Below are 26,195 nucleotides of genomic sequence, written 5' to 3' on the forward strand. Positions count from 1 at the left end.
TTCCTACCTTTTTCCAATTTCTTCAGTTTTAATATGCAGTTTATAACCCATAAATTGTGGTCAGAGTCCACATCTGTACCTGTAAATGTCTTAGAATTTAAAACCTGGTACCTAAATCTCTGTCTAACCGTCATATGTATAATCAGTCTGAAACCTTTCGGTGTCTTCAGGTCTCTTCCACTTATACAACCTTCTTTTATGATTCTTAAACGAAGTTTTTGCGATGACAAAATTATTCTCTGTGAAAAATTCAACTAGGCAGCCTGATCTTTCATTCCTTCCCCCCAGTCCATATTCAACTATTTTTCCTTCTCTTCCTTTTCCTGCTATCGAATTCCAATCCCCCATCACGATTAAATTTTCGTCTCCTTTAACTATATGAATAATTTATTTTATTTCGTGATACATTTCTTCCGTGTCTTCATCATCTGCGGATCTAGTTGGCATACAAACCTGTGCTGCTGTGGTAGGGGTGGACTTCGTGTCTATCTAGGCTACGACAATGTGTTCACTATGCAGTTCATAGTAGCTTACCACCATTCCTGTACTCCTATTCATTATTAAACCTAATCGTGCATTACCACTATTTTATTTTGTATTGAAATCCTGTATTCACCTGACCAGAAGTTACTCCTGCTATCGAAGTTCACTAATTCCCACTATATTTAACTTCAACCTATCTATTTTCCTTTTTAAATTTTCTAACGCGAGCACTTGCAAATTGTAAAATTGACATTTGTGTACATTTTACCTAACAATTTAGTGAATTGTAACAGCATAGAATAGCTAATTAGATCGTTGTATTCGCAGGGACTCCTCACTACGAAACTACTGTCATTGTAAGGGTTAATTTGGATCGAATTGTCAATGCATTTAGTTTTAGTGTAATGTTTACAAAATTCGTTTTTCTTTCATTACCCTCAAGGGCAAGTTTAGATTAATAACATTAATGGTGGTGTAATAGCGTTGTCACCAGAGATCAAATAAGGTCGAATACCAGGAAGAATTCGTGCAGTCTGAAATTTTTGTACAGTGGTTGGAGGGAGTGCCACGAATAACGTGTTAGGAATCCTGACAAGTGAGGGATGAGTGTGGAGCAAAGGTGCTTTAGAAGATCACTTATGTGTGTTTTTCCTTAATAATTCAAAAATCGTGGCCACTAGCGAAAACATATCCCAAAACCAAACGTAACTACATGAAATTTCCTACAAAAAGTTCTTGCTCATATTTCTGTGGCACTAACTGTTTGCGCGTAGCAAGCGAGAAAATATGAAACTCTCGCACGAGGTTTATGAAGGTCAGCTGCAACATCGTGGGTTGCATAAAACTATAGTGATAGGGGCAGCTGAATCACCGTGTATATTAGAAATATGGGAGGGCTGAAAGTGTAGCAGGTGCTGGAATCAACACATTTCACAGCATACAGCGTACAAACAGTCGTATTGCAGCTGGCCAGAGTGACGACGCAGCGACACAAACAGCAGCAGTCCCTGTGTGTTGAGGTGTGCTGTATACCTCTGGAGCACCTACCTGAGGGCAGCGCTGAAGATGCCGGCCACGAAGACGCCCGTCATCCCGGGAAGACCGCCCAGCGACTCCGCCACCATCAGCGGCAGCAGTTGATCCTTGGCTCGCGCCACCTGTGACCGCAGTGAACCAAGACCAGACTCAAAATTGCCACACGTTCCCAAGTGATATTAAAGACGACAGTTAATGCCAAATTCACAACAGGGTAATAAAAAGTTGTTGCCTAAATGTAGGACTATACTCATCTTCATGACGAATGAGAGTAGGTCACGTGGCTGATTAAATTTGGAGACTTGATATAAATTATCTCCAGACAGCTGCTATTAAAACTAGTTTCTTCAATTCACTTATCATACTCAATGCCTCAAAAATAACTTCTTGTGACTTTTTTTCTTAATTTACAACTGATACCCGTGACATGTGAAAATGAGATGTGAACTCAAGAAACTAGTTATATCCAAATTAAATGACATAAAGATAAATGTTTGGAGATCATTTATATCAGGTTCCCGCATTGGACGATTTCCTAACATAACAATAATAACCACATCACCGACTGAAAATATCGGTTACTATAAGCTCCATAATAATGTGGGTTTATGTCGATCAATGAGACATGTATATATTGTGCAACATCCGTCAAAAAACTTCCGAAACTGGTGGTATTCCTGACGTGAAAGTGACGTCAGTGCAGCTTGAAATAACAACTGTAAAAACCAGATGTATGTTCGACCAGTCAATTGTGAACAGTCTGAAAGATATTCCATATATTTTGACGAAAATTTATATGTTTACATGCTGACATTCTTAACTGAGCGACCACGGCAGATCGGTGTTTACCAAACTTTTATATGAGACCTGTCACCACCTGAAAGGCATAGAAGAGGTTACACGTGATACAAGTGTGCTTTGTTCAATAATAAAAAGAGGTTGGCGTTATAACGATAAATGTGAACGATTTTGCACAGATAACCATTGGTGTAATGTCTATCCACGCCCTCTGTAACATTTTTGGAATGTTATGGAAAGGCTGATGGCTCACAAGAGTACCGTCAGACCTGCTAATCACAGATTTTTTCGAATCTTAGGTATATTGTAGAGCGACCAGTCCTACCTGTCCTACCTGTAGTACATGGCTACTGGATTTTCATGTGACGTCCCCTAGTTTCAGAGAAAATCTATTTTCAAGTTTTATACGTCCCCTATGTAATCAAAAGTATCCGGACACCTGACTGAAAATGACTTACAAGTTCGTGGCGCCCTCCATCGGTAATGCTGGAATTAGATGTGGTGCTGGTCCACCCTTAGCCTTGATGACAGCTTCCACTCTCGCAGGCATACGTTCAATCGGGTGCTGGAAGGTTCTCGGAGTGCTGCACTGAGGTATCGATGTCGGTCGGTGAGGCCTGGCACCACTTCGGCTTTCCTAAATATCCCAAAGGTGTTTTATCGGATTCAGGTCAGGACTCTGTGCAGGCCAGTCCATTACAGGGATGTTATTGTCGTGTAACCACTCCGCCACAAGCCGTGCATGATGATTAGGTGCTCGATCGTGTTGAAAGATGCAGGTACCGTCCTGAATTGCTCTTCAACAGTGGAAAGCAAGAAGGTGCTTCAAACATCAGTGTAGGCCTGTCCTCTGATAGTGCCACGAAAAATAACAAGGGGTGCAAGCCTGTTCCATGAAAAACACGACCACACTATAATACTGCACTCCGAATTTTACTCTCATCTCTACACACGCTGGCAGATGACGTTCACCGGGCATTCACCGTACCCACCCCCTGCCATCGGATCGCCACATTGTGTACCGTGATTCGTCACTCCACACAACGTTTTTCCACTGTTGAATCATGCAATGTTAACTCTCCTTAGATCAAGTGAGGGGTCGGCATTTACCGGCGTAATGTGTGGCATATGAGCAGCCGCTCGACCATGAAATCCAAGTTTTCTCACCTCTCGCCTAACTGTCACAATACTTGCAGTCGATCCTGATGCAGTTTGGAATTCCTGTGTGATGTTCATGCGTTTTGCACAGTGTTATCCATGTGAAAGTGCCAGAACGTTTTTCGAAATGTTTGCGAATCGTGTAGCTTAAGCGAGACCGGATGTGGGAAACCGCTGGCGTACACACCGGCGCTCGTCGTTAACCCACCGTACAGTGGGCCAACACGCTTCAAAATCTGGACAGAATAGAAAAAAAGGTGCATGTTCCGACTTTACTTCTGCGGAATGTTGTGTAAATCACACTGGGGCATATTTTCGCAATGCTGCGGTGTCATTTCAGTCTCAAGTCAATATGATGCGTCCTGTGACAGTTGACGCTAAACAGTCAATCGGGCGACGACACATCTTCCAGACATTCTTACTGTGGCCTGGTTATGTATGACAGTGATCCTGCCTAGTTGTCAGGATAAAATACGATGAGTAGCACTGCATATGGTATGTTTATGACATTTTTAATCGGTGTAAATTTCAATGTCTGCACAGCCGTCCAGACGGCCTCTTCTCTTGTGTGGAATCATTCCTTCCATTACAAGGGCGTGTTGAAAAGTGATGCCTCCGAATTTTTAATGTGAAAACTCAAAGAGTTTTAAATAAAACAAACACCATTAACATCCTGTATCTTTATTCTAGACTAAGTATCGGGACATCCCCAAAAACATACTTTTACCATATTAGGCGCGCTGCGCTGCCGTCTACTGCCGGGTACTCCATATCAGTGACCTCAGTAGTCATTAAACATCGTGAGAGAGTAGAATGGGGCGCTACGCGGAACTTACGGACTTCGAAGGTGGTCAGGTGATTGGGTGTCACTTGCGTCATACGTCTGTACGTGAGATTTACACACTCCTAAACATCCCTAGCTCCACTGTTTCCCATGTGATAGAGAAGTGGAAACGTGAAGGGACACGTACAGCACAAAAAAGTGCGGGCCGACCTCGTCTGTTGACTGACACAGAACGCCGACAGTTGAAGAGGGTCGTAAGGTGTAATAGGCAGATATCTATCCAGACCATCACACAGGAATTCCAAACTGCGTCAGGATCCACTGCAAGTATTGTGACAGTTAGGCGAGAGGTCAGAAAACTTGGATTTCATGGTCGAGCGGCTGCTCATAGGCCACACATACCGCCGGTAAATGCCAACGACGCCTCGCTTGGTGTAAGGAGAGTAAGCACTGGAAAAACGTTGTGTGAAGTAACGAATGACGGTACACAATGTGGCGATCCGATGGCAGGGGGCGGGCATGGCGAATGCCCGGTGAACGTCATCTGCCAGCGTGTGTAGTGCCAACAGTAAAATTTGGAGGCGGTGGTGTTACGGTGCGGTTGTGTTTTTCATGGAGGGAGCTTGCACCCCTTGTTGTTTTTCGTGGTACTATCACCACAAAGGCCTACATTGATGTTTGAAGCTCCTTCTTGCTTCCCACTGTTGAAGAGCAATTCTGAGATGGCGACTGCATCTTTCACCACGATCGAGCACATGTTCACAATACACGGCATGTGGCGGAGTGGTTACACGACTGTAACATCCCTGCAATGGACTGGCCTAAACAGAGTACTGACCTGAATCTTATAGAACACCGCCGAGCGAAGTGGCTGTGCGGTTAAAGGCGCTGCAGTCTGGAACCGCAAGACTGCTACGGTCGCAGGTTCGAATCCTGCCTCGGGCATGGATGTTTGTGATGTCCTTAGGTTAGTTAGGTTTAACTAGTTCTAAGTTCTAGGGGACTAAGGACCTCAGCAGTTGGGTCCCATAGTGCTCAGAGCCATTTGAACCATTCTTATAGAACACCTTTGGGATATTTTGGAACGGCGACTTCGTGCCAGGCATCACCGACCGACATCGATACCTCGAATGGGCTGCCATTCTCCAAGAAACCTTCCAGCACCTGATTGAACGTATGCCTGCGAGAGTGGAAGCTGTCATCAGGGCTAAGGGTGGGCCACCACCATATTAAATTCCAGCATTATCGATGAAGGGCGCCACGAACTTGTAAGTCATTTTCGGCCAGGTGTCCAGATACTTTTGATCACATAGTTTATGTCTTCATTCTTCGTGTCAAAATATTTGTTACTCTCTGCTGCCAGAGGGCTCCAGTGTGTAACATGGTGGTGAGTAACGTAACTATGTCTCGATGCGTGAGTAACACCGTACTCTAATCGACTTGAGAATTCGTCCGCTCATGAAGTTTAATAAGCCACAGCTGCAAAATACTAACACGAATTCTTTACAGACGAATGGAAAAACTAGTAGAAGCCGACCTCGGGGAAGATCAGTTTGGATTCCGTAGAAATACTGGAACACGTGAGGCAATACTGACCTTACGACTTATCTTAGAAGAAAGATTAAGGAAAGGCAAACCTACTTTTCTAGCATTTGTAGACTTAGAGAAAGCTTTTGACAATGTTGACTGGAATACTCTCTTTCAAATTCTAAAGGTGGCAGGGGTAAAATACAGGGAGCGAAAGGTTATTTACAATTTGTACAGAAACCAGATGGCAGTTATAAGAGTCGAGGGATATGAAAGGGAAGCAGTGGTTGGGAAGGGAGTAAGACAGGGTTGTAGCCTCTCCCCGATGTTATTCAAACTGTATATTGAGCAAGCAGTAAAGGAAACAAAAGAAAAATTCGGAGTAGGTATTAAAATCCATGGAGAAGAAATAAAAACTTTGAGGTTCGCCGATGACATTGTAATTCTGTCAGAGACAGCAAAGGACTTGGAAGAGCAGTTGAACTGAATGGATGGTGTCTTAAAGGTAGGATATAAGATGAACATCAACAAAAGCAAAACGAGGATAATGGAATGTAGTCGTATTAAGTCGGGTGATGTTGAGGGTATTAGATTAGGAAATGAGACACTTAAAGTAGTAAAGGAGTTTTGCTATTTGGGGAGCAAAATAACTGATGATGGTCGAAGTAGAGAGGATATAAAATGTAGACTGGCAATGGCAAGGAAAGCGTTTCTGAAGAAGAGAAATTTGTTAACATCGAGTATAGATTTAAGTGTCAGGAAGTCATTTCTGAAAGTATTTGTATGGAGTGTAGCCATGTATGGATATGAAACATGGACGGTAAATAGTTTGGACAAGAAGAGAATAGAAGCTTTCGAAATGTGGTGCTACAGAAGAATGCTGAAGATTAGATGGGTAGATCACATAACTAATGAGGAAGTATTGAATAGGATTGGGGAGAAGAGAAGTTTGTGGCACAACTTGACCAGAAGAAGGGATCGGTTGGTAGGTCATGTTCTGAGGCATCAAGGGATCACCAATTTAGTATTGGAGGGCAGCGTGGAGGGTAATAATCGTAGGGGGAGACCAAGAGACGAATACACTAAGCAGATTCAGAAGGATGTAGGTTGCAGTAGGTACTGGGAGATGAAGAAGCTTGCACAGGATAGAGTAGCATGGAGAGCTGCATCAAACCAGTCTCAGGACTGAAGACCACAACAACAACAATGAAGCACCCTCTCTTTCAGCAAGACAATGCCGGGCCACCGACCAGCGATGCGACATCTGCAACAGTCCGGCGTCTTGTGTACACTGTCGCCACACCTCCTCCCGACGTGGCGCCACCTTATTTTCATGTTTCCAAAACTTAAAATAACTTCGGGAAAGGATCTCCGTTTGATAGTGATGAAGCGGTGCAAGCAGAGGTGAGTTTGTAAACTCCGTAAACAAAGTCAAGCAGTTTTCAGTGACAGTTCCAACAAACAGGTATCTCGTTGGGAGAAATGTGTTCGTCGCAACGGTGACTATGTTGAGAAATTTATATGTCGTCATGAAGAATAAAAGCGTAGACTATAAATAATGTTCATATATTTTAAAGCTTTAAGAGTTTTAAAACCAAACCCGAGCAACCACCATGTCATCCACTGTCAATGCCGTCGTTCAATGCGGTATGGAGAAGCATGTCTCAGCACATCGCTCTCCCGGCCATTCTATTTCTTGACGCTGGAACCGCCTCTAATCCGTCGTGTAGCTCCTAAGTTGGCCTCCTAAGGATGAGTGCACCCTGTAACAGTCCTCGAAACAAGGAAAAATCCTTGGCAGTGCCGTGAATCGAACCCCGCTCCTTCCCATGGCAGTCAGCAGTGCTGAGAACTCAGTTACGGAGGCGGACTCTTACAGTATTGCCTTAGTGGTATAACAAGGCCTTTATGTTTTTAAGTGCCCTTTTTCACACCGTCTGACGGTCTTCGGTTCTACCCAAAGATTTAAATTTCCAGTAGCGCACTGCTTTACGCTACAAACACGTACCTTGGTGGTGAGAGGATCGCAGTCGAAGTACCTGGCGAAGATCAGGAGGCCGCTGTAGGTGCTCAGCAGGATGAGGCTAGCAGCACCCGCAGTGAATATCCACACCGCTCTGCAAATAAAAGACATGCGAAGTTCAAATTTCCACAGCTGTAAATTGTCATTTTAAGGATAAGGTGTTAGGCTATAGTTCCGTAATGTACTTACTCAGAACGTAATGATCTGTACATGCGTAAATTTCTTTGTGAATTTTGTTTTTCAGCATAACACAAGCGATACAAGCTTTTAATGCAGACGAGTTTTATATGCACGTTACATGAATCAAAAAAGAAAATGGGTGCTTCATTAATCTAACTATGACACAGATAGGTGAGAAACATGAAGCTATAAAACTCTATCATATTCTACCCATGGAAATAAAATCTCTGAAAGATAACAGACGTGTTTTCAAATGTCAAAGACTTACACAATAGAGGAATTTTCAGGCAGAGATAATGATTCATTAAAAACCCTGTAAATGGCAGACAGATAGCCACATAAATAATTTTTTTTATTTATCTACAACTGTATAATATTTCTTCTGGTGACACATTCCACATTTTATCGTGAATGTGCTCTGTGGAACAAGAAACTAACTACGACCTCTTGTTTCCCTCACTTCGTTGTCACGTGATTTACTCACCGTAGAATAAAATACAGGGAACAGAAAGTTATCTGCAACTCATTCAGAAGCCAGACAACGGTTTTCAAAACGCCTTACGTATAAAAATGTTTGCCTGAACTAGAAAATTAATTAAGCGCCTTTCAAACCAAAGCTGTAATTACGAGTATTGTGCACAATGGAATGGATAACGGAAGAATTTACAGACCTAGCTACGGACCCTAAAGTGGAGATTTACGAATGAATAAATTTTATATGAAAAAAACAAGTTTTGATTTAACACACTCATTTATTCAATTAAAATACACATTAAACGGGTATTAGTGTGAAAGAATATCAGTAGGCTTTACAAAGTCCCTTATGTGAATTCTACGAATAAATTTATCGGTTTCCCCGTAAATGACGTTCTGAAAGTTACTAACGAACTTTTATCTAAACGAATTATAGTAACTCTTGGCCTGATAGTTATTGAAAAAATGACGCATCTGCTAAAACAATAGGAGTCGATGCATGGGTCGGGAAACGATAGATTCGAAGACCTTGCTAAACATTGAAGTGAGGGAGATCGGGTTGCAGGAGGAGTTATCAGTTGGAGATTAATGCAGTTTGAGGAAAAGTAGGATTTTGGAGGTTTTCCAGGTTGAGGATTGGAACCTGTGGAGTAGATAGTGGTAGAAAGGATTGCAAAGATGACTAGAAAGGAAAAGGGGTGTTGTTTGAGGTGTTGATAAATAACTGATTCGTAACTGCTGAAGTGATGCGTTTCTTGTGGAGTACGTGTATTATATCACGCGCTGTAATTAGTGTATTTAAATCTGTTTATGGTTTGGAATCTGGAAGCCAGGAGTGGTACAGCAGTGTTTCTACGTTCGTGGGTGGTAGGAACAATGAGTAATTAAAATGAGAGTCATCAGGGATGGAGAAAATGTCAGAGTCATAGGATGCAAAGCTTTACTCATGTTGAAACTTCCTGGCAGATTAAAGCTGTGTGCCTACCGAGACTCAAACTCGTGACCTTTGCCTTTCGCAGGCAAGTGCTCTACCATCTGAGCTACCCAAGCACGACTCACGGCCCGTCCACACAGCTTCACTACTGCCAGTACCTCGTCTCCTACCTTCCAAACTTTACAGAAGCTCTCCTGCAAACCTTGCAGAACTAGCACTCCTGAAAGGAAGGATATTGCGGAGACATGGCTTAGTCACAGCCTGGGGGATGTTTCCAGAATGAGATTTTCACTCTGCAACGGAGTGTGTGCTGATATGAAACTTCTGGCAGATTAAAACTGTGCGCCGGACCGAGACTCGCTCTCGGGACCTTTGCGCCGGCCGCGGTGGCCGTGCGGTTCTGGCGCTGCAGTCCGGAACCGCGAGGCTGCTACGGTCGCAGGTTCGAATCCTGCCTCGGGCATGGGTGTGTGTGATGTCCTTAGGTTAGTTAGGTTTAAGTAGTTCTAAGTTCTAGGGGACTTATGACCTAAGATGTTGAGTCACATAGTGCTCAGAGCCATTTGAACCATTCGGGACCTTTGCCTTTCGCGGGCAAGTGCTCTACTCACGTTGTCAGGTAAGGGGTGGTTGTTTTGAAAGAGTAGGTAGTGGGTAGTGGGATGATCGATGGAATGCTTTCCAGTACTTGGAAAAGTTAATGATGAGTGCAGTGTTGAGTTTGATTGATGCATGTCTGGCGCCTTTCCCAGGCGGCTTTTCTTTTTATGCTAAATTCCTGATTGTCTCTGACTTTGACAGCGGCGTGTGAGTGTATCCCTGTCACGAGTGCACAAGAAGGAGAAATGGAGCGATACAAGCCACGGGATTCTTGGAGGAAGGGGGACGGGGAGGAGTGGGGATGGTGAGGAGAGAGGGTATATGGTCTTGGAAGGAATGTGGGTGGATGTAGCCTCTGACAAGGTCTGCTGCAGGAAGGACGTGGCATGAGTGGTATCGTCAGGTTGCTAGAAGGTCAGGAGTTGGCTCTGAATCTGGGTTTCTATGGATTCCTCGCAGGCATTCCAGTTGCACCGGAAGTAATCTTGGATAATTCTTGCATGGAGATTGAGATGGGGTGCAGGGAGATGAGATTGTGCGTAGGAGATGATGAGGAGTACAGGTAGGTGGTCACTTCCAATCGGATCGTGGACTTCTGCAGTGAGTCGTCCAACGGGATTGGAACGCGCTGGGACGACAACTAGAGTCGTGTTGCTTTCAGGACGGTTATGGTGTTGGATGGGAACAATACAGTCAACCTAGAGGACTCGTCACCATGACAGTGTGCCGTATGAGTACAACTGTATAATTAAGAATCTAAGACCTCTTTTCACTATTTACAGATTGTACACTTTGTAATGTTGTTTTCAACATCGGTGTATGCTACTTATGTCTTCTGAAATTTGCTAACAAGCTTATAATAAACATTTTATTGTATTTCACTTTCGCTTGACAGCCGTGACACCGATTCAAAATTTCATTAGTAGTGTCTACATATATTTGCACTGATAATTACATTTTACATTTTTAGATTATAAAATAAAGTATGGAAAGATCGATTATAATTTTACACCAATTTGTTACCCCTGTTTTAATATTTTATGAAATGAAGTTTTTTAATAAGTTTTAATGTACTCCACTGTACTGGACTTAACGTATTTCAATATTTGTCGCAGTGCTTATTTTAATTTATATGCTTCCTGACAAAATTGTACTCCACTATAATTATTATTTCCTTTTGTTTTCATACATAAATTTTATGTTAAGCCATTTTTTTATATCTGGATAATGGAAATGGTTCAAAATGGTTCAAATGGCTCTAAGCACTATGGGACTTAACATCTTAGGTCATCAGTCCCCTAGACTTAGAACTACTTAAACCTAACCAACCTAAGGACATCACACATATGCACGCCAGAGGCAGGATTCGAACCTGCGACCGTAGCAGCAACACGGTTCCGGACTGAAGCGCCTAGAACCGCTCGGCCACAGCGCCCGGCATGAAAATGGTGGGCGCTAGCCATCCAACATGGTGTAAACCGAGGTTAGCCGTATGGAACCGTAAGCAGTAGCCTCCGTTTGATTTATGCTTGTACATGTCTAGGTTATATTGTAACATGTGTCGCTACAGCTATGCCGAGTCTGCATGAAAACGGTATGTAGTCGTGCAGTTGGCGCTGTGTACAACTGTGATTTGGTTCTTGGTTACTTCGCTTTTTCAATGACTGTGTTATTTTATATTTATAGCAATAATGGTAGCTGTGCTGTTAGTTTAAATCTAGATCTGTAATAATATACACATGATATTACGACCGATGAAGGCTTTCTTTATGTCGCGAATTACATTCTGGTCGCCGGCCACTGTGGCCGAGCGGTTCTAGACGCTTCAGTTCGGAAGCGCGCTGCTGCTACGGTCGCGGTTTCAAATCCTGCCTCGGGCTTGGATCTGTGTGATGTCCTTAGGTTAGTTGGGTTTAAGTAGTTCTAAGTCCAGGGGACTGATGACCTCAGATGTTAAGTCCGATAGTGCTTAGAGCCATGGCATCAAACCTGATGAACTGCAGGTTCTTTTACCTTTTTCGGCACAATCTCAGCGTTCCTGCCAAAGGAAGAGGATCCGATTTCTTAATTATTTTCTGCGGTCTGTTATCCCATGAGATCCTTAACACTGCCGTAGTGACTCCTCTTGAACTAGGGCACTACTGCTGCCTTCAGTATTTCTAGGCTAAGTGGACAAGTTGACATATTCCGAATATTACTTGAAGTTCTTCCATTTTACAGTGCCAAAATCTGCTGACAGCCTGAGGAGTACTCGTCGTTGCACGCTGTTTACTGCTTGCGCTCGCGTTACCGGTATCATCCTGTCACCCTAGACGCACAATGGCCGTTAACATTGCTTCTTGGTATAACTGTACTATTGCCCTACGACTGGGATCTGTACTCACATGTTGGCCTTGGTGAGCGTGGGCAGGGCGAGGTACCGCTGGACCATTATCTGGTTGACGCCGGCATTGTAGAGGTACTGCATGAGGCCGCCCACGAGCAGGCTGGGCAGCGCCATCCGCACCCTGGGGTCCACATCCAGCCTGTGGGCGAAACGTCAGCTCTGTCACCAACGCTGCTGCTCTCTGGTACGCACAGTTTGCTTCATTATCCAACACCAACATATGCAGTCCGCCACTAAAATTGCAACACCACGAAATGCAACAAATAACGAACTTTTACTTTTGGCTATACAGTACAGTAGGAAGAATACGAGATAACATTTGTGAGAGTAAGAACCTTCAACATCGCAGCGCGTCAGCAATCGTTGGTTGGTTAATCCGCCTCGATTGCGAAAAAAAGCACCTAGTGTTAAGTGCTAACTCAGGTTTCGGCATAGATAACTACACCTTCTTCAGAACAACAATAAAACCCACAAGTGCCTAATAAGACCCCTGTCAATGATTAAAAGAACACCATAGCCCCGTCTGCCCGGGGCGAGCTCTGGGTCTCAGGTATAAAGAGCATATTCCTACTAGAAGCGGTGGCGGTACTAAGGGCTCTACTTATGCGGAACACCTTGTGCAAATGGCTCATGCGCCGAGCCCTCTAGTTAATATCGAGTTACTTCATGCCGAGGTTAAGGGCTTAAAACTGGATGTTTTGGAAGAAATGCAGATCTTTAAGCATCTGCAACAGGTTAAAGACAATATCATCAATGACCAACTTCCACCAAGAAATAGAAAATTTTTTGAAGGTTTCGCGCCTTTACTTTGTTCTTCATACTTGTAAATTTGATGATCTGTCGATTATCACATGCGCGCGCTGATTGGCGAGCGCGGTTGGTCAAGCTGTTCATCTTCTTTCTTTTTATCCTCACTTTCCTTTTACGATGAAAGTGATTTTAGACCGTTGAACACCTCATGTTTTTCCCTATATCTTTATTACCACGACGTCTTTAGATTGCGTCCCCTCAGCCCCCCCAGGCTAACTACTGGCTTTAGGTATAGTTTTTAAGAGTTCCTCCTGTTGTCATAGGTAGTTTTATATGCAAGTTTCTTTAGTAGCATAAGCAACCATGTGCGGCTGTTTTTAGGTTTCACCTCCTATTTAGCTCGTCTCTTGTTCTATCTATTTCATTTTTTTATATACGTTGATCCACGGTTGGGAATATATATATTTAGCCCCAACCCATGTATAAACTTTCTCGTATTCATATGCGCATGCGCATTCAAGTAACTTCCCTTGTCTTGCGCATGTGCATAGATAGAGGGTCAGGCTTCTAAGTGAGCGACCGTTTGTAGCTCCAGTTTATGGCGGGTCATGGCCCATCGAACATGGGCCGGTGTGAGGTGGAGCGTACATCATTAAGTTAAGTAGTGGTTTTGACTTTGTACATATGTACTGTTTGTGTTTTCCTTTTCTTTTTCGTTTATAAATGTATGGCTGTGGTGTTCTTTTAATCACTGCCAAAGGTCTTCTTAGGCACTTGTGGGTTTTATTGATGTTCTGAAGAACCTGGGTTAACACTTAACACTAGGTTCTTTTTTCGCAATCGAGGCGGATGGTTACTTTTTTTTTTTTAATTTGTGAAAGTACTCAGTGCAGGAATTATATAGTGAGTAACTCAAGTGAACAGGAATAAGCTCTGCTGCTTGGAGATGTTATAATGACGTACTCCAAAGGTTAATTACATTATTCTGTTGTGGTACCTCGGCCCTTTCCCTCACTAACTCCCGTAATCTTTTATATTCCGGTCTTCCATTTTCTGAGGATTCAACAGCTTCTTTAAAAAGTGAAAGAAACTAACTCTACTGTCAGACCAGTGGACCAACACATGCAAACCGGCCTCCGTGTCATCCTTTGCTATGTGGCTTCATTTGGACGTGGTATGGAGACGCTTGGGGTCAGAACACGCCTCTGCCGGCCGTTGTCGGCTGTTCAGACAGTGGAGCCCTAATTCTCTCTAGGTTAGCTCCTTACTTATCTTCACGAGGCTGAGAGCACACCGTTCCAGTTCTCTCATGAAGAAAACGTGTCGGCACCAGGAACTGAAGCAAGATCCTCCACGTGAAAGTCAGACGTGCAAACCATTCGCATAAAACAGCTGCTTTAGCTGGTGAAAACACCCATCCAAGCGGTTTTTGTCCAACTCAACTGAAGAAAAAGTCGTCATTTCCTGATGAAACAGGTGAATACGGGCAATGAGACATTAATTCGGTGTTTTTCTCTGTCAGTCATTTGTCTGGCGTCCTATGTGACTGCTGGCATTGATGATGCAAAGTATCCGGCTGCTTTTTCTAACTTCATCTGTAATTTGTGCGAAACAAATTGTTACACACCATTCAGATCAACTGTTATTCGATCCACTTAATTATACGTCACGGTATTTTCGATATGCATCGTCCATCCAAAAAGACCCTAGGTTGACTTTTGGTCAAATGTCTGAGCGGAACAAAAAGAAGACTCCCTAAAAATTACACAATGGATTTTTGTTCGAATTTTCATAACGAAAAGAAGAGTAGGAATTAGTCAAATGGGATATGAAATTTTCTGGCGTGTGGTGTAGTTTTACCAAAATAAGTTTAATTCCTTGAAAGCAATCAGGGTAATTAAGTAAAACTCAGTGATTTGAGAAAACAGTTTTGTTCGCATTTTCATTGCCAAACGAAGAGTAGAGAAAATGGAGAAATGGAATATGAAACAGTCCAGCTTGAGGTATAGTTTTGGGAAAAAAATTAAGAATTTGAAAGTGATAAGGGTAATTAAGAAAATATAATTAGTAATTTGGGAGAAAAGTGAAGTGTTTCACCAGCATCTGCTTCTAGCTATTTAAATGAAGCGTTAAAAATATCAAATCACTGCATAAACTGAAACATCTCTGCTTTCTCTTGATCTATATACATCTAATAATATTAGAATACCGATCGGTATTTGAGTATATTATATTTGGTTAGTGCATAAGTTGGTATCGTTTTTGTTTTGCATGTTGGTATTCCAGTTGTTAGCGGTTTATGTGATAGTCATTTTTTATTTGTAGGTCACTGTTGCCGCTTGAGTTTACACATTGTCATTTTGTCATTTGGAGATAGTGAGTAGAGCAGTGGACGCTAGAATATGGAGTGCTCTGTGGGGAAATCGAAACATTTCTGACATATTCTTCTGCTGAAGGGTGACAGCAGCGGGGGCAACCGGGAACATTTACACCATTGATGAGACTATTGCCACTGAAAAGAGCACGACAAGAAAATGGTTTTCTCGTTTTGAGGAGGATCGTTTTGAGCCTTCAATTTCCGGAAGATGTTCGGGTTTTGATGAAGATCGTTTAAGCGCATTAGTCCATATATTCCACATCGGTGTACTCTTAGAACTGGCAAATGTGATGAACTGTAAATATTTCACCGTCGTGCGACATTTGCATGCAGTGGGAAAGGTTCAAAAATCGGTTGTATCGTACCGCATGCTCTACGCCAAAATCACAAAAATCAGTGTTTAACCTGAATATTACAATTTTAAAGGGTACTAGAGGATATCAGTCCGGTGGAATTTCGCTCAGCTGTCTCCTTACGTCACTAACGTATGAGCATCTCAGCCGCTGTACACGAATTCGAGCATTATTCAAAGGTGCGTCAAATGTTTCTCTTATCTGTTTTATCTCTCACTTTTAAATAAATCATTTCACAGAATATTTGAGAGTTTTCATTTTTTTGTACTCCTGGCGTATAAGCGACGTCAGTGCAGTCACTGTGATTGCTGCTTGAGCTAGCAACTCTAAATAATAGCTGTGCATTTGACCGCTCAGCTACGAGCAGGTAGTGTTACGGAATGCACGTGCGGCCGTAGTGTGCAAACCTCAAAGGTGCAACATTTCTAAATGAAGTGTTCAAGACATCCTGCAAAATGTTTTGAAGCCAAGAAAAGTGCGTACAGCTTTCATCCTGCACACCTAGACTCTCGAACAAAAACGCATGGTCGCCTGCAGCAGTTTCTCTGAAATGTGAAGACGTGGACAATTATTTTCTGGAAAGAATCGTCAAGGGTGACGAGACATTGTGCTATCAACACGAACCGGTCATAAAATGACAATGTGCAGAAACTGACACTCAGTGTAACGCGCGAGTTGAGTAACATCCAAAAGAAAGTCATTTCTGATAGTTTCACTTAGTTGTGTGAATGTTCCATGCGTTGTACTCAAGTGGTGGTAGACTTTATAGAGCACCTGAAGCATTAAATCCATCATTTTAAACTTCGTGTATTTTTTATTAATCCATTCTCGAAGTCCCGATCGTTTTCTGGGAAGTGCGACTGGAACGAGACAATTTTCTTGGTTTGTGTTCGCCTCGGAACACCCACACACGTAGCAGCTGCTTAGGTGCCGGCATTTACAAATGTGCACTAGTTTCATCTTCAGTCAGCACGTTGTATCTAGGTTTTGTGTTTCCTCGGTCGAATTTTGCACTGAACACTTCCCTATAGCAATATTGTCGCGAGCCTGAGTTTCATCTCTGGTCAAACTGCAAGGAATCCGTCGGTAAGAGATTTTTTTCCAGCAAAAGTTTCAAGCAAAATCGAAGGTTCTGCAGTCTTTGAGACGCCTGAGGCGACCCTACGCCACACTAAGTTATATGCCGAGCATCTTCAGTCATGCTGCACACAACATCCTTTTTTTTTTATTTTTTGCGACAACAGCCCGTCGTAGTTTACGGCAACAGCTTTCAGTGTTAAAGCAGAGAAACGGGGAGGTGAAACCAGAAGCTCTAGCAGACAATGAGTTCCTACATTCTGAACGTAGATACAACACGTGTCGGTTCCACGGGGTACAGCTTCCTCCTTAGAATTGAGTGTGTCGGTCGTCTAACGGTCGCCGCTGAAGACAACCGTTAACCCTACCCGGGGGAGGTCTGATGATCACTTCTAGGTGTACGGTGACACATTTGTATCACACCTGCCGTAAACACGTGATTGGCAACTTGTTCTCGTGCGAATTCGTAACTCACCGTGTATCCTATGCATGAGAATGCTGAAAGAAGGCTGTTGAGCAGAAGGGGTTCACACTCCAGCTCAGCGCTTATCCTACCCCAACAGCCCAACCACACGCTGGTACAGGCGACAGTTATTATTTATACCAAACAAGGCAACAACCGCACACAAAGAGAGACGAGCACACTTCGGCTATCTTAACGATTCTTTCGGAAATCTGTCAGCGGAATCGGTTGACTGTCCCCACCACAGCAGAAGGTGGAGAGTAGAGACGCTATCCTGTAACACCCCGTGTTTTCTAGAACATAGTATCTCTCGGCGTCAATCATACAGACGCCCAACTTGTTTCGACACGGAATTTTGGCGCGAGAGCATTACTGAGATGCTCAACAAACTCCAGTGGCAGATGCTACAGGAAAGGCGTTGGGCGTCAGGGAGAGACATACTATTGAAATTTACTACTGAATTTTACACAACTCTTGACAAACTGCACTTTTCGGTGGCAGACTTAGATGATATGCAACGTAAATCCCAACCTATGATCGGTAAATAAAAAGTTGTGATCAAGATGGTGTTTTTTTTATTTACTGTAACATAAGGGCACGATTCCTAGGACATGGAGTCATTTATGAAATGTCGAAATTTCGAGACAGTACTTTCTGGGAAGCGTCGGACAACATGAAAGGTTTATACATCATCAGAAATGACTTTTTTTGGAATATTTGCCGTTTTCAGCGTTTTTGGATGCCTAAACACATGAGTGATACGCAATCCTTTGGCTACCAGACGTTGTATCAGTAGTAGAGGATGACAGACAGTGTGTGCTGAGCGGACGGCGAGTGAGGGCGGACATACTGAATAGTAGAAGAATTTTATTTGAAGCGCTCGCTGACATATTTATGTTTGCAGGTGGGGATATTCAGCCGCCAAATAATTGTTAAAATTCATGGTGAACCTTCAGCTGTCCTTTATTCTGCACAATGTGCTTCGCTACCAGTTTCGGTCAAATGACCGTTATCAGGCATAAGCTGGGGGTGAACGGCTGATGCGACTGAGGGTAGAGGACGATGTTGAGGAGATTCCATAGAGTACAGCACGTCTGGGAAAAGGTAACATGAGCAGAGTTTTCATTTGCTGCAAGCGCTAGCCGAGTGATTATTGCAAAGATTATATTTTCCTCAACAATAGGTTTTGGTATCCAGAGCGAGTTATCAGTCATTCACAATTTTACTTACTATTCGTCACCCATCATTTTTAGTTAAAAACTATTTGTAGGAAAGGTAAAGAGCAAATTTGCAACTTAAACAATCTGGCTGAATCAATGTTCATTGTTTATTGTAATGGAAATGAAGATTAGAGTGTCATGTAATTAGGATTCACTTCTGTGTCATTAAAAGGATATTAATGCCACCTTAATTTAAGGCAAGCTTTTACACTGCGGTGACAAAGGTCACGGGACACCTTCTAATTTCGTGTGGAATCTCTTTTCGCCCAGCGTAGTGCAGCAACTCGGTGTGGCATGAACTCAGCAGGTCCTTGGAAGGCCCTGCAGGCATATTGAATCACGCTGCCTCCGTAGCTGAACATAACTACGCAGGTGTTGCCGGTGCAGGATTTTATGAACGAACTGATCTCTCAACAATGTCCGATAAATGTTCGATGGGATTCATGTTGGGCGATCAGGGTGGCCAGATCATTCACTCGAATTGTCTAGAATGCTCTGAAATGGAGCATTGTCATCCATAAAAATTCCCTCATTGGTTGGGAACATGAAGTCCATGAAGGCTGCAAATGGTCTTCAAGTAACTGAACATCAGCATTTCCAGTCAATGATCGGTTCAGCTGGACCAAAGAACCCAGTCCATTCCATGCAAACATAGCCCACACCTTTATGGAGCTACCACCAGCTTGCACTGTGCCTTGTTCACAATTTGGGATCTTGCCTTCTTAGGGTCTGCGCCACACTCAAACCCTACCATCAGATCTTTACAACTGAAATCGGGGCTCATCCGAGCAGGTCACGGTTTTCCAGTAGTCTATGGGCCAACCGATACGGTCACGAGCCCAGCAGAGGCGCTGCAAGAGATGTCGTGCTTTTAGCAAAGGCACTCGAGTTGGTCGTCTGCTGGCATAGCCCATTAATGCCAAATTTCGCCGGACTGTTCTATCGGATACGTTCGTCGTATGTCCCACGTTCATTCCTGTGGTGATATGACTCAGTGTTGCTTGTCGGTTAGCGCTGACAACTCTACTCAAACGCCACTGCACTGCTCAAGGTCGTTAAGTGAAGGCCGTCGGCCAATGCGTTATTCGTAGAAAGGTACTGAAATTTGCCCGTCTCAGTACACTCTTGACGCTGTGGATCGTGAAATATTGAATTCCCTAACGATTTCAGAAATGGAATGCTTCATGCGTATAGCTCCAACTGCCATTCCGGGTTAGAGTCTATTAATTCCCGCCGTGCGGCCATAAACACATCGGTAATCTTTTCAAATGAGAACAAATGACAGCACCTCCAATGCATTACCCTTTTATACCTTGTGTACGCGATACTATCAGCATCTCTACATGTGCATATCGCTATGTCATGACTTTTGTCACCTCAGCGTATTCATTTCCAAATATTTCATTTCCTCCTTGCAGTCTAAAAAGCAAATCTTGTTAGAATTGTACCACCACGTCTTGCACTATATAGTTAACAGCTAGATTCATTTTTGGAAAGATATCAAAATTCTCATCTGGCTTAAATAATAAGGCAATTATCTGCGTAGTGATTTATTTCAGGATCATGCAGTGCAGCACTTCATATTCTTATAACTGAACAAGACAGAGCAAATCTGAGTTATCCGTTGCAGATGAAAACAATTGTAGGACCTAAAGGAACGTTTTGGACGAAATTAGGAATTGTTATCATTTTCATATAATTCAGTTCATGCGATTTTGTAACAGGGCACAGTTTCAATACACAACAGTTAGTCATTGTGTGTCATTTCATGAGGAAGCCATTCTGCTTAATACTGATAACCCTTATTTGTATTCAGTTTCATTATAGATAGGCAGATCCACTTTAGAATAATTGGTACCACACGCAACGAAAGCAATTTACAACGTTAATGTTCGTGTTCAAAAATAGGGTAGCGAAGGCTGTTATAGATCAGACTGCTTAGACATCTCTGTAACAGGGATTTAAAAGTCACACACTTTTGCATTACAAGTTTTTTCAGTTGCCAAGTTTATCCATGGAAGCTTCAAACGTATTACTTCTTGCCACATATATTTCGTGAAATGACCACTAGGACAAAATTCGAGAAATAAGTCAGTGCAGAGGATTATCAAAAACAGTCTTGCTTCTCATCGCCATTCGCTAGTAGATCAGGGAAGGGGGTGGGGGGTGGATACGTTAGTGGTTTCAGCAGTAGCCTCCTCCACTCACGCTCACGTGACTTGCGAGGTATTGATTTACATGATGTAGATAGATGACGGTCGATCTTCGATGTAGAACTTTGCACTTTCGTCTCTCGCCTCTTCGCAGTTAACTGTGGTAGCTACTTTACCTATCGTAGGAGTATAATCTTTATAAAGTTTCTCTACACCTCCATTGCATTTCTTGAATAGCTGCTCAAGGGTAGAAAATGCATATACGTTACATTTCAGTGTTACTTCATATAAATTTCATTTCTTCGAAATTTCCATTTATAGCCGTATCCAATACAGCTGTTCATAGGACACCTGGCCACGTCAGTCCTCAGCTTTAACATGACAGGAGATAGAAACTGACTTCTCGTGACGCCTAAAAGTGACGCAGAGAACACTCGATCTCAACAAACCGGCTTTGACCGACCTTCACGGGCTTCGTCGCGAACCAAAGCACAATGACAACTAAATTCTGCAAAATAATTGCAACCAATCTGTGCTCAGGGTGACTGATTATCCAAAGCCGAAGGAACCGATTCAGTGAGTTCTTACTAAGTTACGCCTTTACAAAAATTAATAAAAGAAAAAATTATCCAACGAACCTTAACTTGAAATTTAATATTTTCGTAATTTTATTTCTCCCAAACATCACTGTAATCAAACCATTTTCCGAGCTGCCATTGTTTTCACGATAACAAATTACAAATTTTAAAACAACAATTTCACATATCAGTATCTCCATCTAGTGATCGTTTGTGAACATCTAAGCGGTGAGCATTGTATTTCAAAGTAACATAAGTTAGAAAAAAAGCAGAGGAAACATATTTACGTTAAAGTGCATAACACTACAAATTATACTGAAATAGTACCCTGGAAATTAATGTTACAACCGTGAAAAAATTTACCACAGATTAGACCAGTACACAGGTATAGCAGGATGGCGACCACTTTGTGTTGTGGCTGGGAATGATGCAGCCTCTGTCGCTGTACCACTACGAGATTTTCCGCGTCTATGAAATATGCTGCAATATATTATGTAACATTGGTCCAGTGGATTTTTTGCAGGAACTATACTACACAGTCTTATAGATTTCGATGGGCTAAACACAAATATCATGATTAAAATTGTCTCCTAGCTCAAGATTACAAGTAACTTGGGATTTCACGTTTCACATATGCTGCTGCCGTAATCAACAGTATATTTACGTAAGTGAACTTCGTTTATTCGCTCCGTTTCTGTGAATTCCTCTTGTGTTCGGTGCCTGGAGCATCTTTCTGAAGCATCCAGCAAAAATCACGCAACATGGCTGTAGTCCACCCACCTGTGTACCGCTGTTGCATGAGAGGAATGGCCGGCCGAGGTGGTCGAGCGGTTCTAGGCACTTCAGTCTGGAACCGCGCGACCGCTACGGTCGCAGGTTCGAATCCTGCCTCGGACATGGATGTGTGTGATGTCCTTAGGTTAGTCAGGTTTAAGTAGTTCTAAGTTCTAGGGGACTGATGACCTCAGAAGTTAAGTCCCATAGTGCTTAGAGCCATTTGAACCTTTTGAGAGGAATGTCCTGTTGGGACCGCTCGCCGTGCTCTTCACTGAATGCACAACAGCTCTCTGGGAGCACATCGGGTGGGAATAAAGGAAGTATATCTTCAGTGTCATGTTGCAGCCAATTACCTTCTAAGCATGCATCAGTTGGTCCACATGTACCCGTAATTTTAGGCTTACCTGTTTCAAGAGCAATGTTATCACGTTACAAAAACAATGCCATGCATGCAGCTGATCAGGCGTTAGGGTAGACTCAAGTGTGAATCCCCCTACAGCTGGCGTATTTGTGGACCAATGAATATCCCGTTTGTGATCTCCTCCTGAATGAGTCATGGAAACTTGGCTTCTTATACAAATACTTAAACACTGCTTCATTCATGTGTAAGTCTTAAAAAATGCTGTCATGAGTCCAAACATAATGTGCAATGGTGTGAGAACAATTTTGTTCTGATTCACAAGAGGTTCTTCGGTAATATTCGTTGACCCAGGCACGAGAGCTGTTCCCTCTGTGTGAAGTTTTGTTCTCTTGTGCGACTGTCCCAGTCACAGAGATAGCATCAGTACCCCCTTGAAAACCCAACAGCGTCGCAAAGACTTTACAATCTCCACATACAGTCATTAATGCATATTGTAATTAATATAACATACGGATTTCAACACTGTATAACTTTCTTTAGCTTAGGCAGCGTATGCTACAGGGATGACTGGCCTTTCATTACTCTTGTGTAACAGTACTGCCTTCACACTTGTGTTTGAGCCAACTATAAAGAGTCTCCAATCGTCTTTTTTATATTTAATGTTCAGATCTTCCAGCGAACCATCACTGTCACTGCAGAATGTAATGCCGCCGTCAGTACAGTAATGACAATAAAGTTTTTTTTCTGATGCACCCGAAACACAGGTACACGTACTGCGTCAGCGAGGAGATTTCACTGCTGCAATCGAGAGGTCACGAATCCGTATTACGCTTCGAAAGATCAAAGTTCCTAACCATATCACTGACTTCATCCTATGGGATTTTGTGTGGTTCTCCAGATATCGATATTGGTTTAAACGTATGGTCGGTGCCACATGTTTTCGGCTGTGTGTGTCGGTTCAGCATCATCGCTATCACTGATTGATGGTGGTACGTGTGGGGGAATAGGGAATGGCAATCCTTCGCAATGAGCCACAAGGCGAATGACAGATGGGATGCCAGGGTATTGAATACTTCTCTTCCTCTTGATATTGACTCTTTTTCTCAAGAGAGGTACATACAAAAACAGCAATCCGACGCATGATTTGTGGTTTCATGCCAAACAGCAAGCACACAAAACTTTACGAAGACATTTCTCCCATGCATCCAAGCATTCAGTGCAGATGAACACCAGGTGGAACACATGTGTGGAGGCCATGATTTGTCTCCAACTCTACAGCCGAAATACAAGATGCATTCTTGTTTCACTCCTTTTGTCAATGGTCGCCTTCTTGAACCACAAATAAAATCTGTACAAATGTAACAAAAGTTATTAGGTTTGTTACAGCGGATGCGGACATTTGTGAAAGAGTACACATGCATGATAACACAGTTCTTCAATTTCACCTCACATAAATTCACTGCCAACAGCCACGATACTCGTTCCAGTAACAAGTGAACTAACACAAGACAACACCTCACCACCGCTACAAATGACAATTAAAATCGCGTGTGGTTTCTTCTACATTCGACAATGTTCACGTGACTGGATGGTGTACACATGAGTCATAGTGAGAAGCAGTGTTGCCAAATTCTATTGAAACTGTCCACCTCACTCACTTATCGCAGAAGAACTTTCATGCTTTTGCATACAGGGTGTTTTCGTATGTAAAGTACACCAGAGGCAAAAAAACAGTCAATACCGTCACTGCGCGATAGCGATGGAAATGTTACCGATGATGGTGTCACTAAAGCGCAGTTACTAAATACAGTTTTCCGTAATTCCTCCATGAAAGAAGACGAAGTAAATATTCCAGAATTCGAAACCAGATCAGCTGTTAGCATGAGTGACATAATAGTGGATCTCTTAGATGGTGCGAAACAACTCAAATCACTTAAGAAAGTCAAATCTTCCGGTCCACATGGTATACCATTCAGATTTCTTTCCGAGTATGCAGACACAATAACGCCTTTCTTAGCAATCGTATACAACCGCTCACTTGGCGAAAGGTCTGTTGCTAAAGACTGGAAAGTAGCACAGGTCACACCAATATTCAAGAAAGGAAATAGGAGTAACCCACTGAATTACAGATCCATATCACTGATTTCAATTTGCAGTAGGATTTTGGAGCATATACTGTACTCGAACATTATGAATCACCTTGAAGAAAATGACTTATTGATACATAACCAACACGGATTCAGAAAATGTCGTTCTTGTGCAACACAGCTAGCTCTTTATTCCCGTGAAGTAATGAGTGCTGTCGCCCGCATCTCGTGGTCGTTTGGTAGCGTTCTCGCTTCCCATGCCCGGGTTCCCGGGTTCGATTCCCGGCGGGGTCAGGGATTTTCTCTGCCTCGTGATGGCTGGGTGTTGTGTGCTGTCCTTAGGTTAGTTAGGTTTAAGTAGTTCTAAGTTCTAGGGGACTTATGACCACAGCAGTTGAGTCCCATAGTGCTCAGAGCCAGCCAATGAGTGCTGTCGATAAGGGATCTCAGAGCGATTCCATATTCCTAGATTTCTAGAAGGCTTTTGATACCGTTCCTCACAAGCGACTATTAATCAAATTGCGTGCGTATGGAGTATCGTCTCAGTTGTTTGACTCGATTCGTTATTTCCTCTCAGAGAGGTCACAGTTCGTAGTGATAGACGGTAAATTATCAAGTAGAACAAAAGTGATACCTGGCGTTCCACAAGGTAGTGTCATAGGCCCTCTGCTGTTCCTGATTTACGTAAATGGTCTAGGTGATAATCTGAGCAGCCCCCTTAGACTGTTTGCAGATGACGCTGTAACTTACCGCATAGTAAAATCATCAGACGATCCATTCCAATTACAAAATGATGTAGAGAGAATTTCTGTATGGTGCGAAAAGTAGCAATTGGCACTAAACAAAGAAAAGTGCGAGGTCATCCACATGGGTACTAAAAGAAATCCGATAAATTTTGGGTATACGATAAATCGCACAAATCCAAGCGCTGTCAGTTCGACTAAACACCTAGCAATTACAATTACGAGCAACTTAAATTGGAAAGACCACGTAGATAATATTGTAGAGAAGGCGAAACTAAAACTGCCCTTTGTTGGCAGAACACTTAGAAGATGCGACAAATCCACCAAAGAGACAGCCTACATTACACCTGTCCGTTCTCTGCTGGAATATTGCTGCGCGGTATGGATGGTTACCAGATAGGATTGACGGAGGACATAGAAAAAGTGCAGAGAAGGGCAGCTCGTTTCGTGTTACCGCGCAATAGAGGTGAGAATGTCACTGATATGATATGCAAGTTGAGGTGGCCGTCCTGAAACAAAGGCGGTTTTCTTTGCGGCGAGATCTATTTACGAAATTTCAACCGCCAACTGTTCTTCCGAATGCGAAAATATTTTGTTGTTCATAATCCCACGCGCCATTCGAGAGTGGAATGGTAGAGAAGTAGTATGAAAATGGTTCGATGAAGCCTCTGCCAGCACTTAAGTGTGAATTACAGAGTAACCATGTAGATGTAGATGTAGAAGAGCATGCAAAAAATTAACAGGATATAGAGGATGCTCCACTGAACAATTTGAGTTAGGGAACCTGGGCTCGGAGAAGCCAGCTTAAGGAGATAATAGGAATAAAATAACATTACTGTATACTTTTTTATTTGCATTAGTTAAGGTTAACTGC

At 42.8% G+C, this 26,195-nt stretch overlaps 1 protein-coding gene across 1 annotated transcript in view; it reads right to left on the bottom strand.

Annotated features, from left to right (window-relative positions):
* LOC126092259 (sodium-coupled monocarboxylate transporter 1-like) overlaps positions 1 to 26,195 on the bottom strand; it is a 196,587-nt gene that overhangs the window by 72,272 nt on the left and 98,120 nt on the right. Inside the window, exons 8-10 of the mRNA XM_049907769.1 lie at positions 12,381 to 12,521; positions 7,794 to 7,902; positions 1,531 to 1,640 (exon numbers count right to left, since the gene is read on the bottom strand). Coding sequence (XP_049763726.1) covers positions 1,531 to 1,640; positions 7,794 to 7,902; positions 12,381 to 12,521 — 360 coding nt within the window. The remainder of the gene's footprint in view (positions 1 to 1,530; positions 1,641 to 7,793; positions 7,903 to 12,380; positions 12,522 to 26,195) is intronic.

The sequence above is a fragment of the Schistocerca cancellata genome, chromosome 7 (genome assembly GCF_023864275.1).
Source record: "Schistocerca cancellata isolate TAMUIC-IGC-003103 chromosome 7, iqSchCanc2.1, whole genome shotgun sequence".
NCBI lineage: Eukaryota > Metazoa > Arthropoda > Insecta > Orthoptera > Acrididae > Schistocerca > Schistocerca cancellata.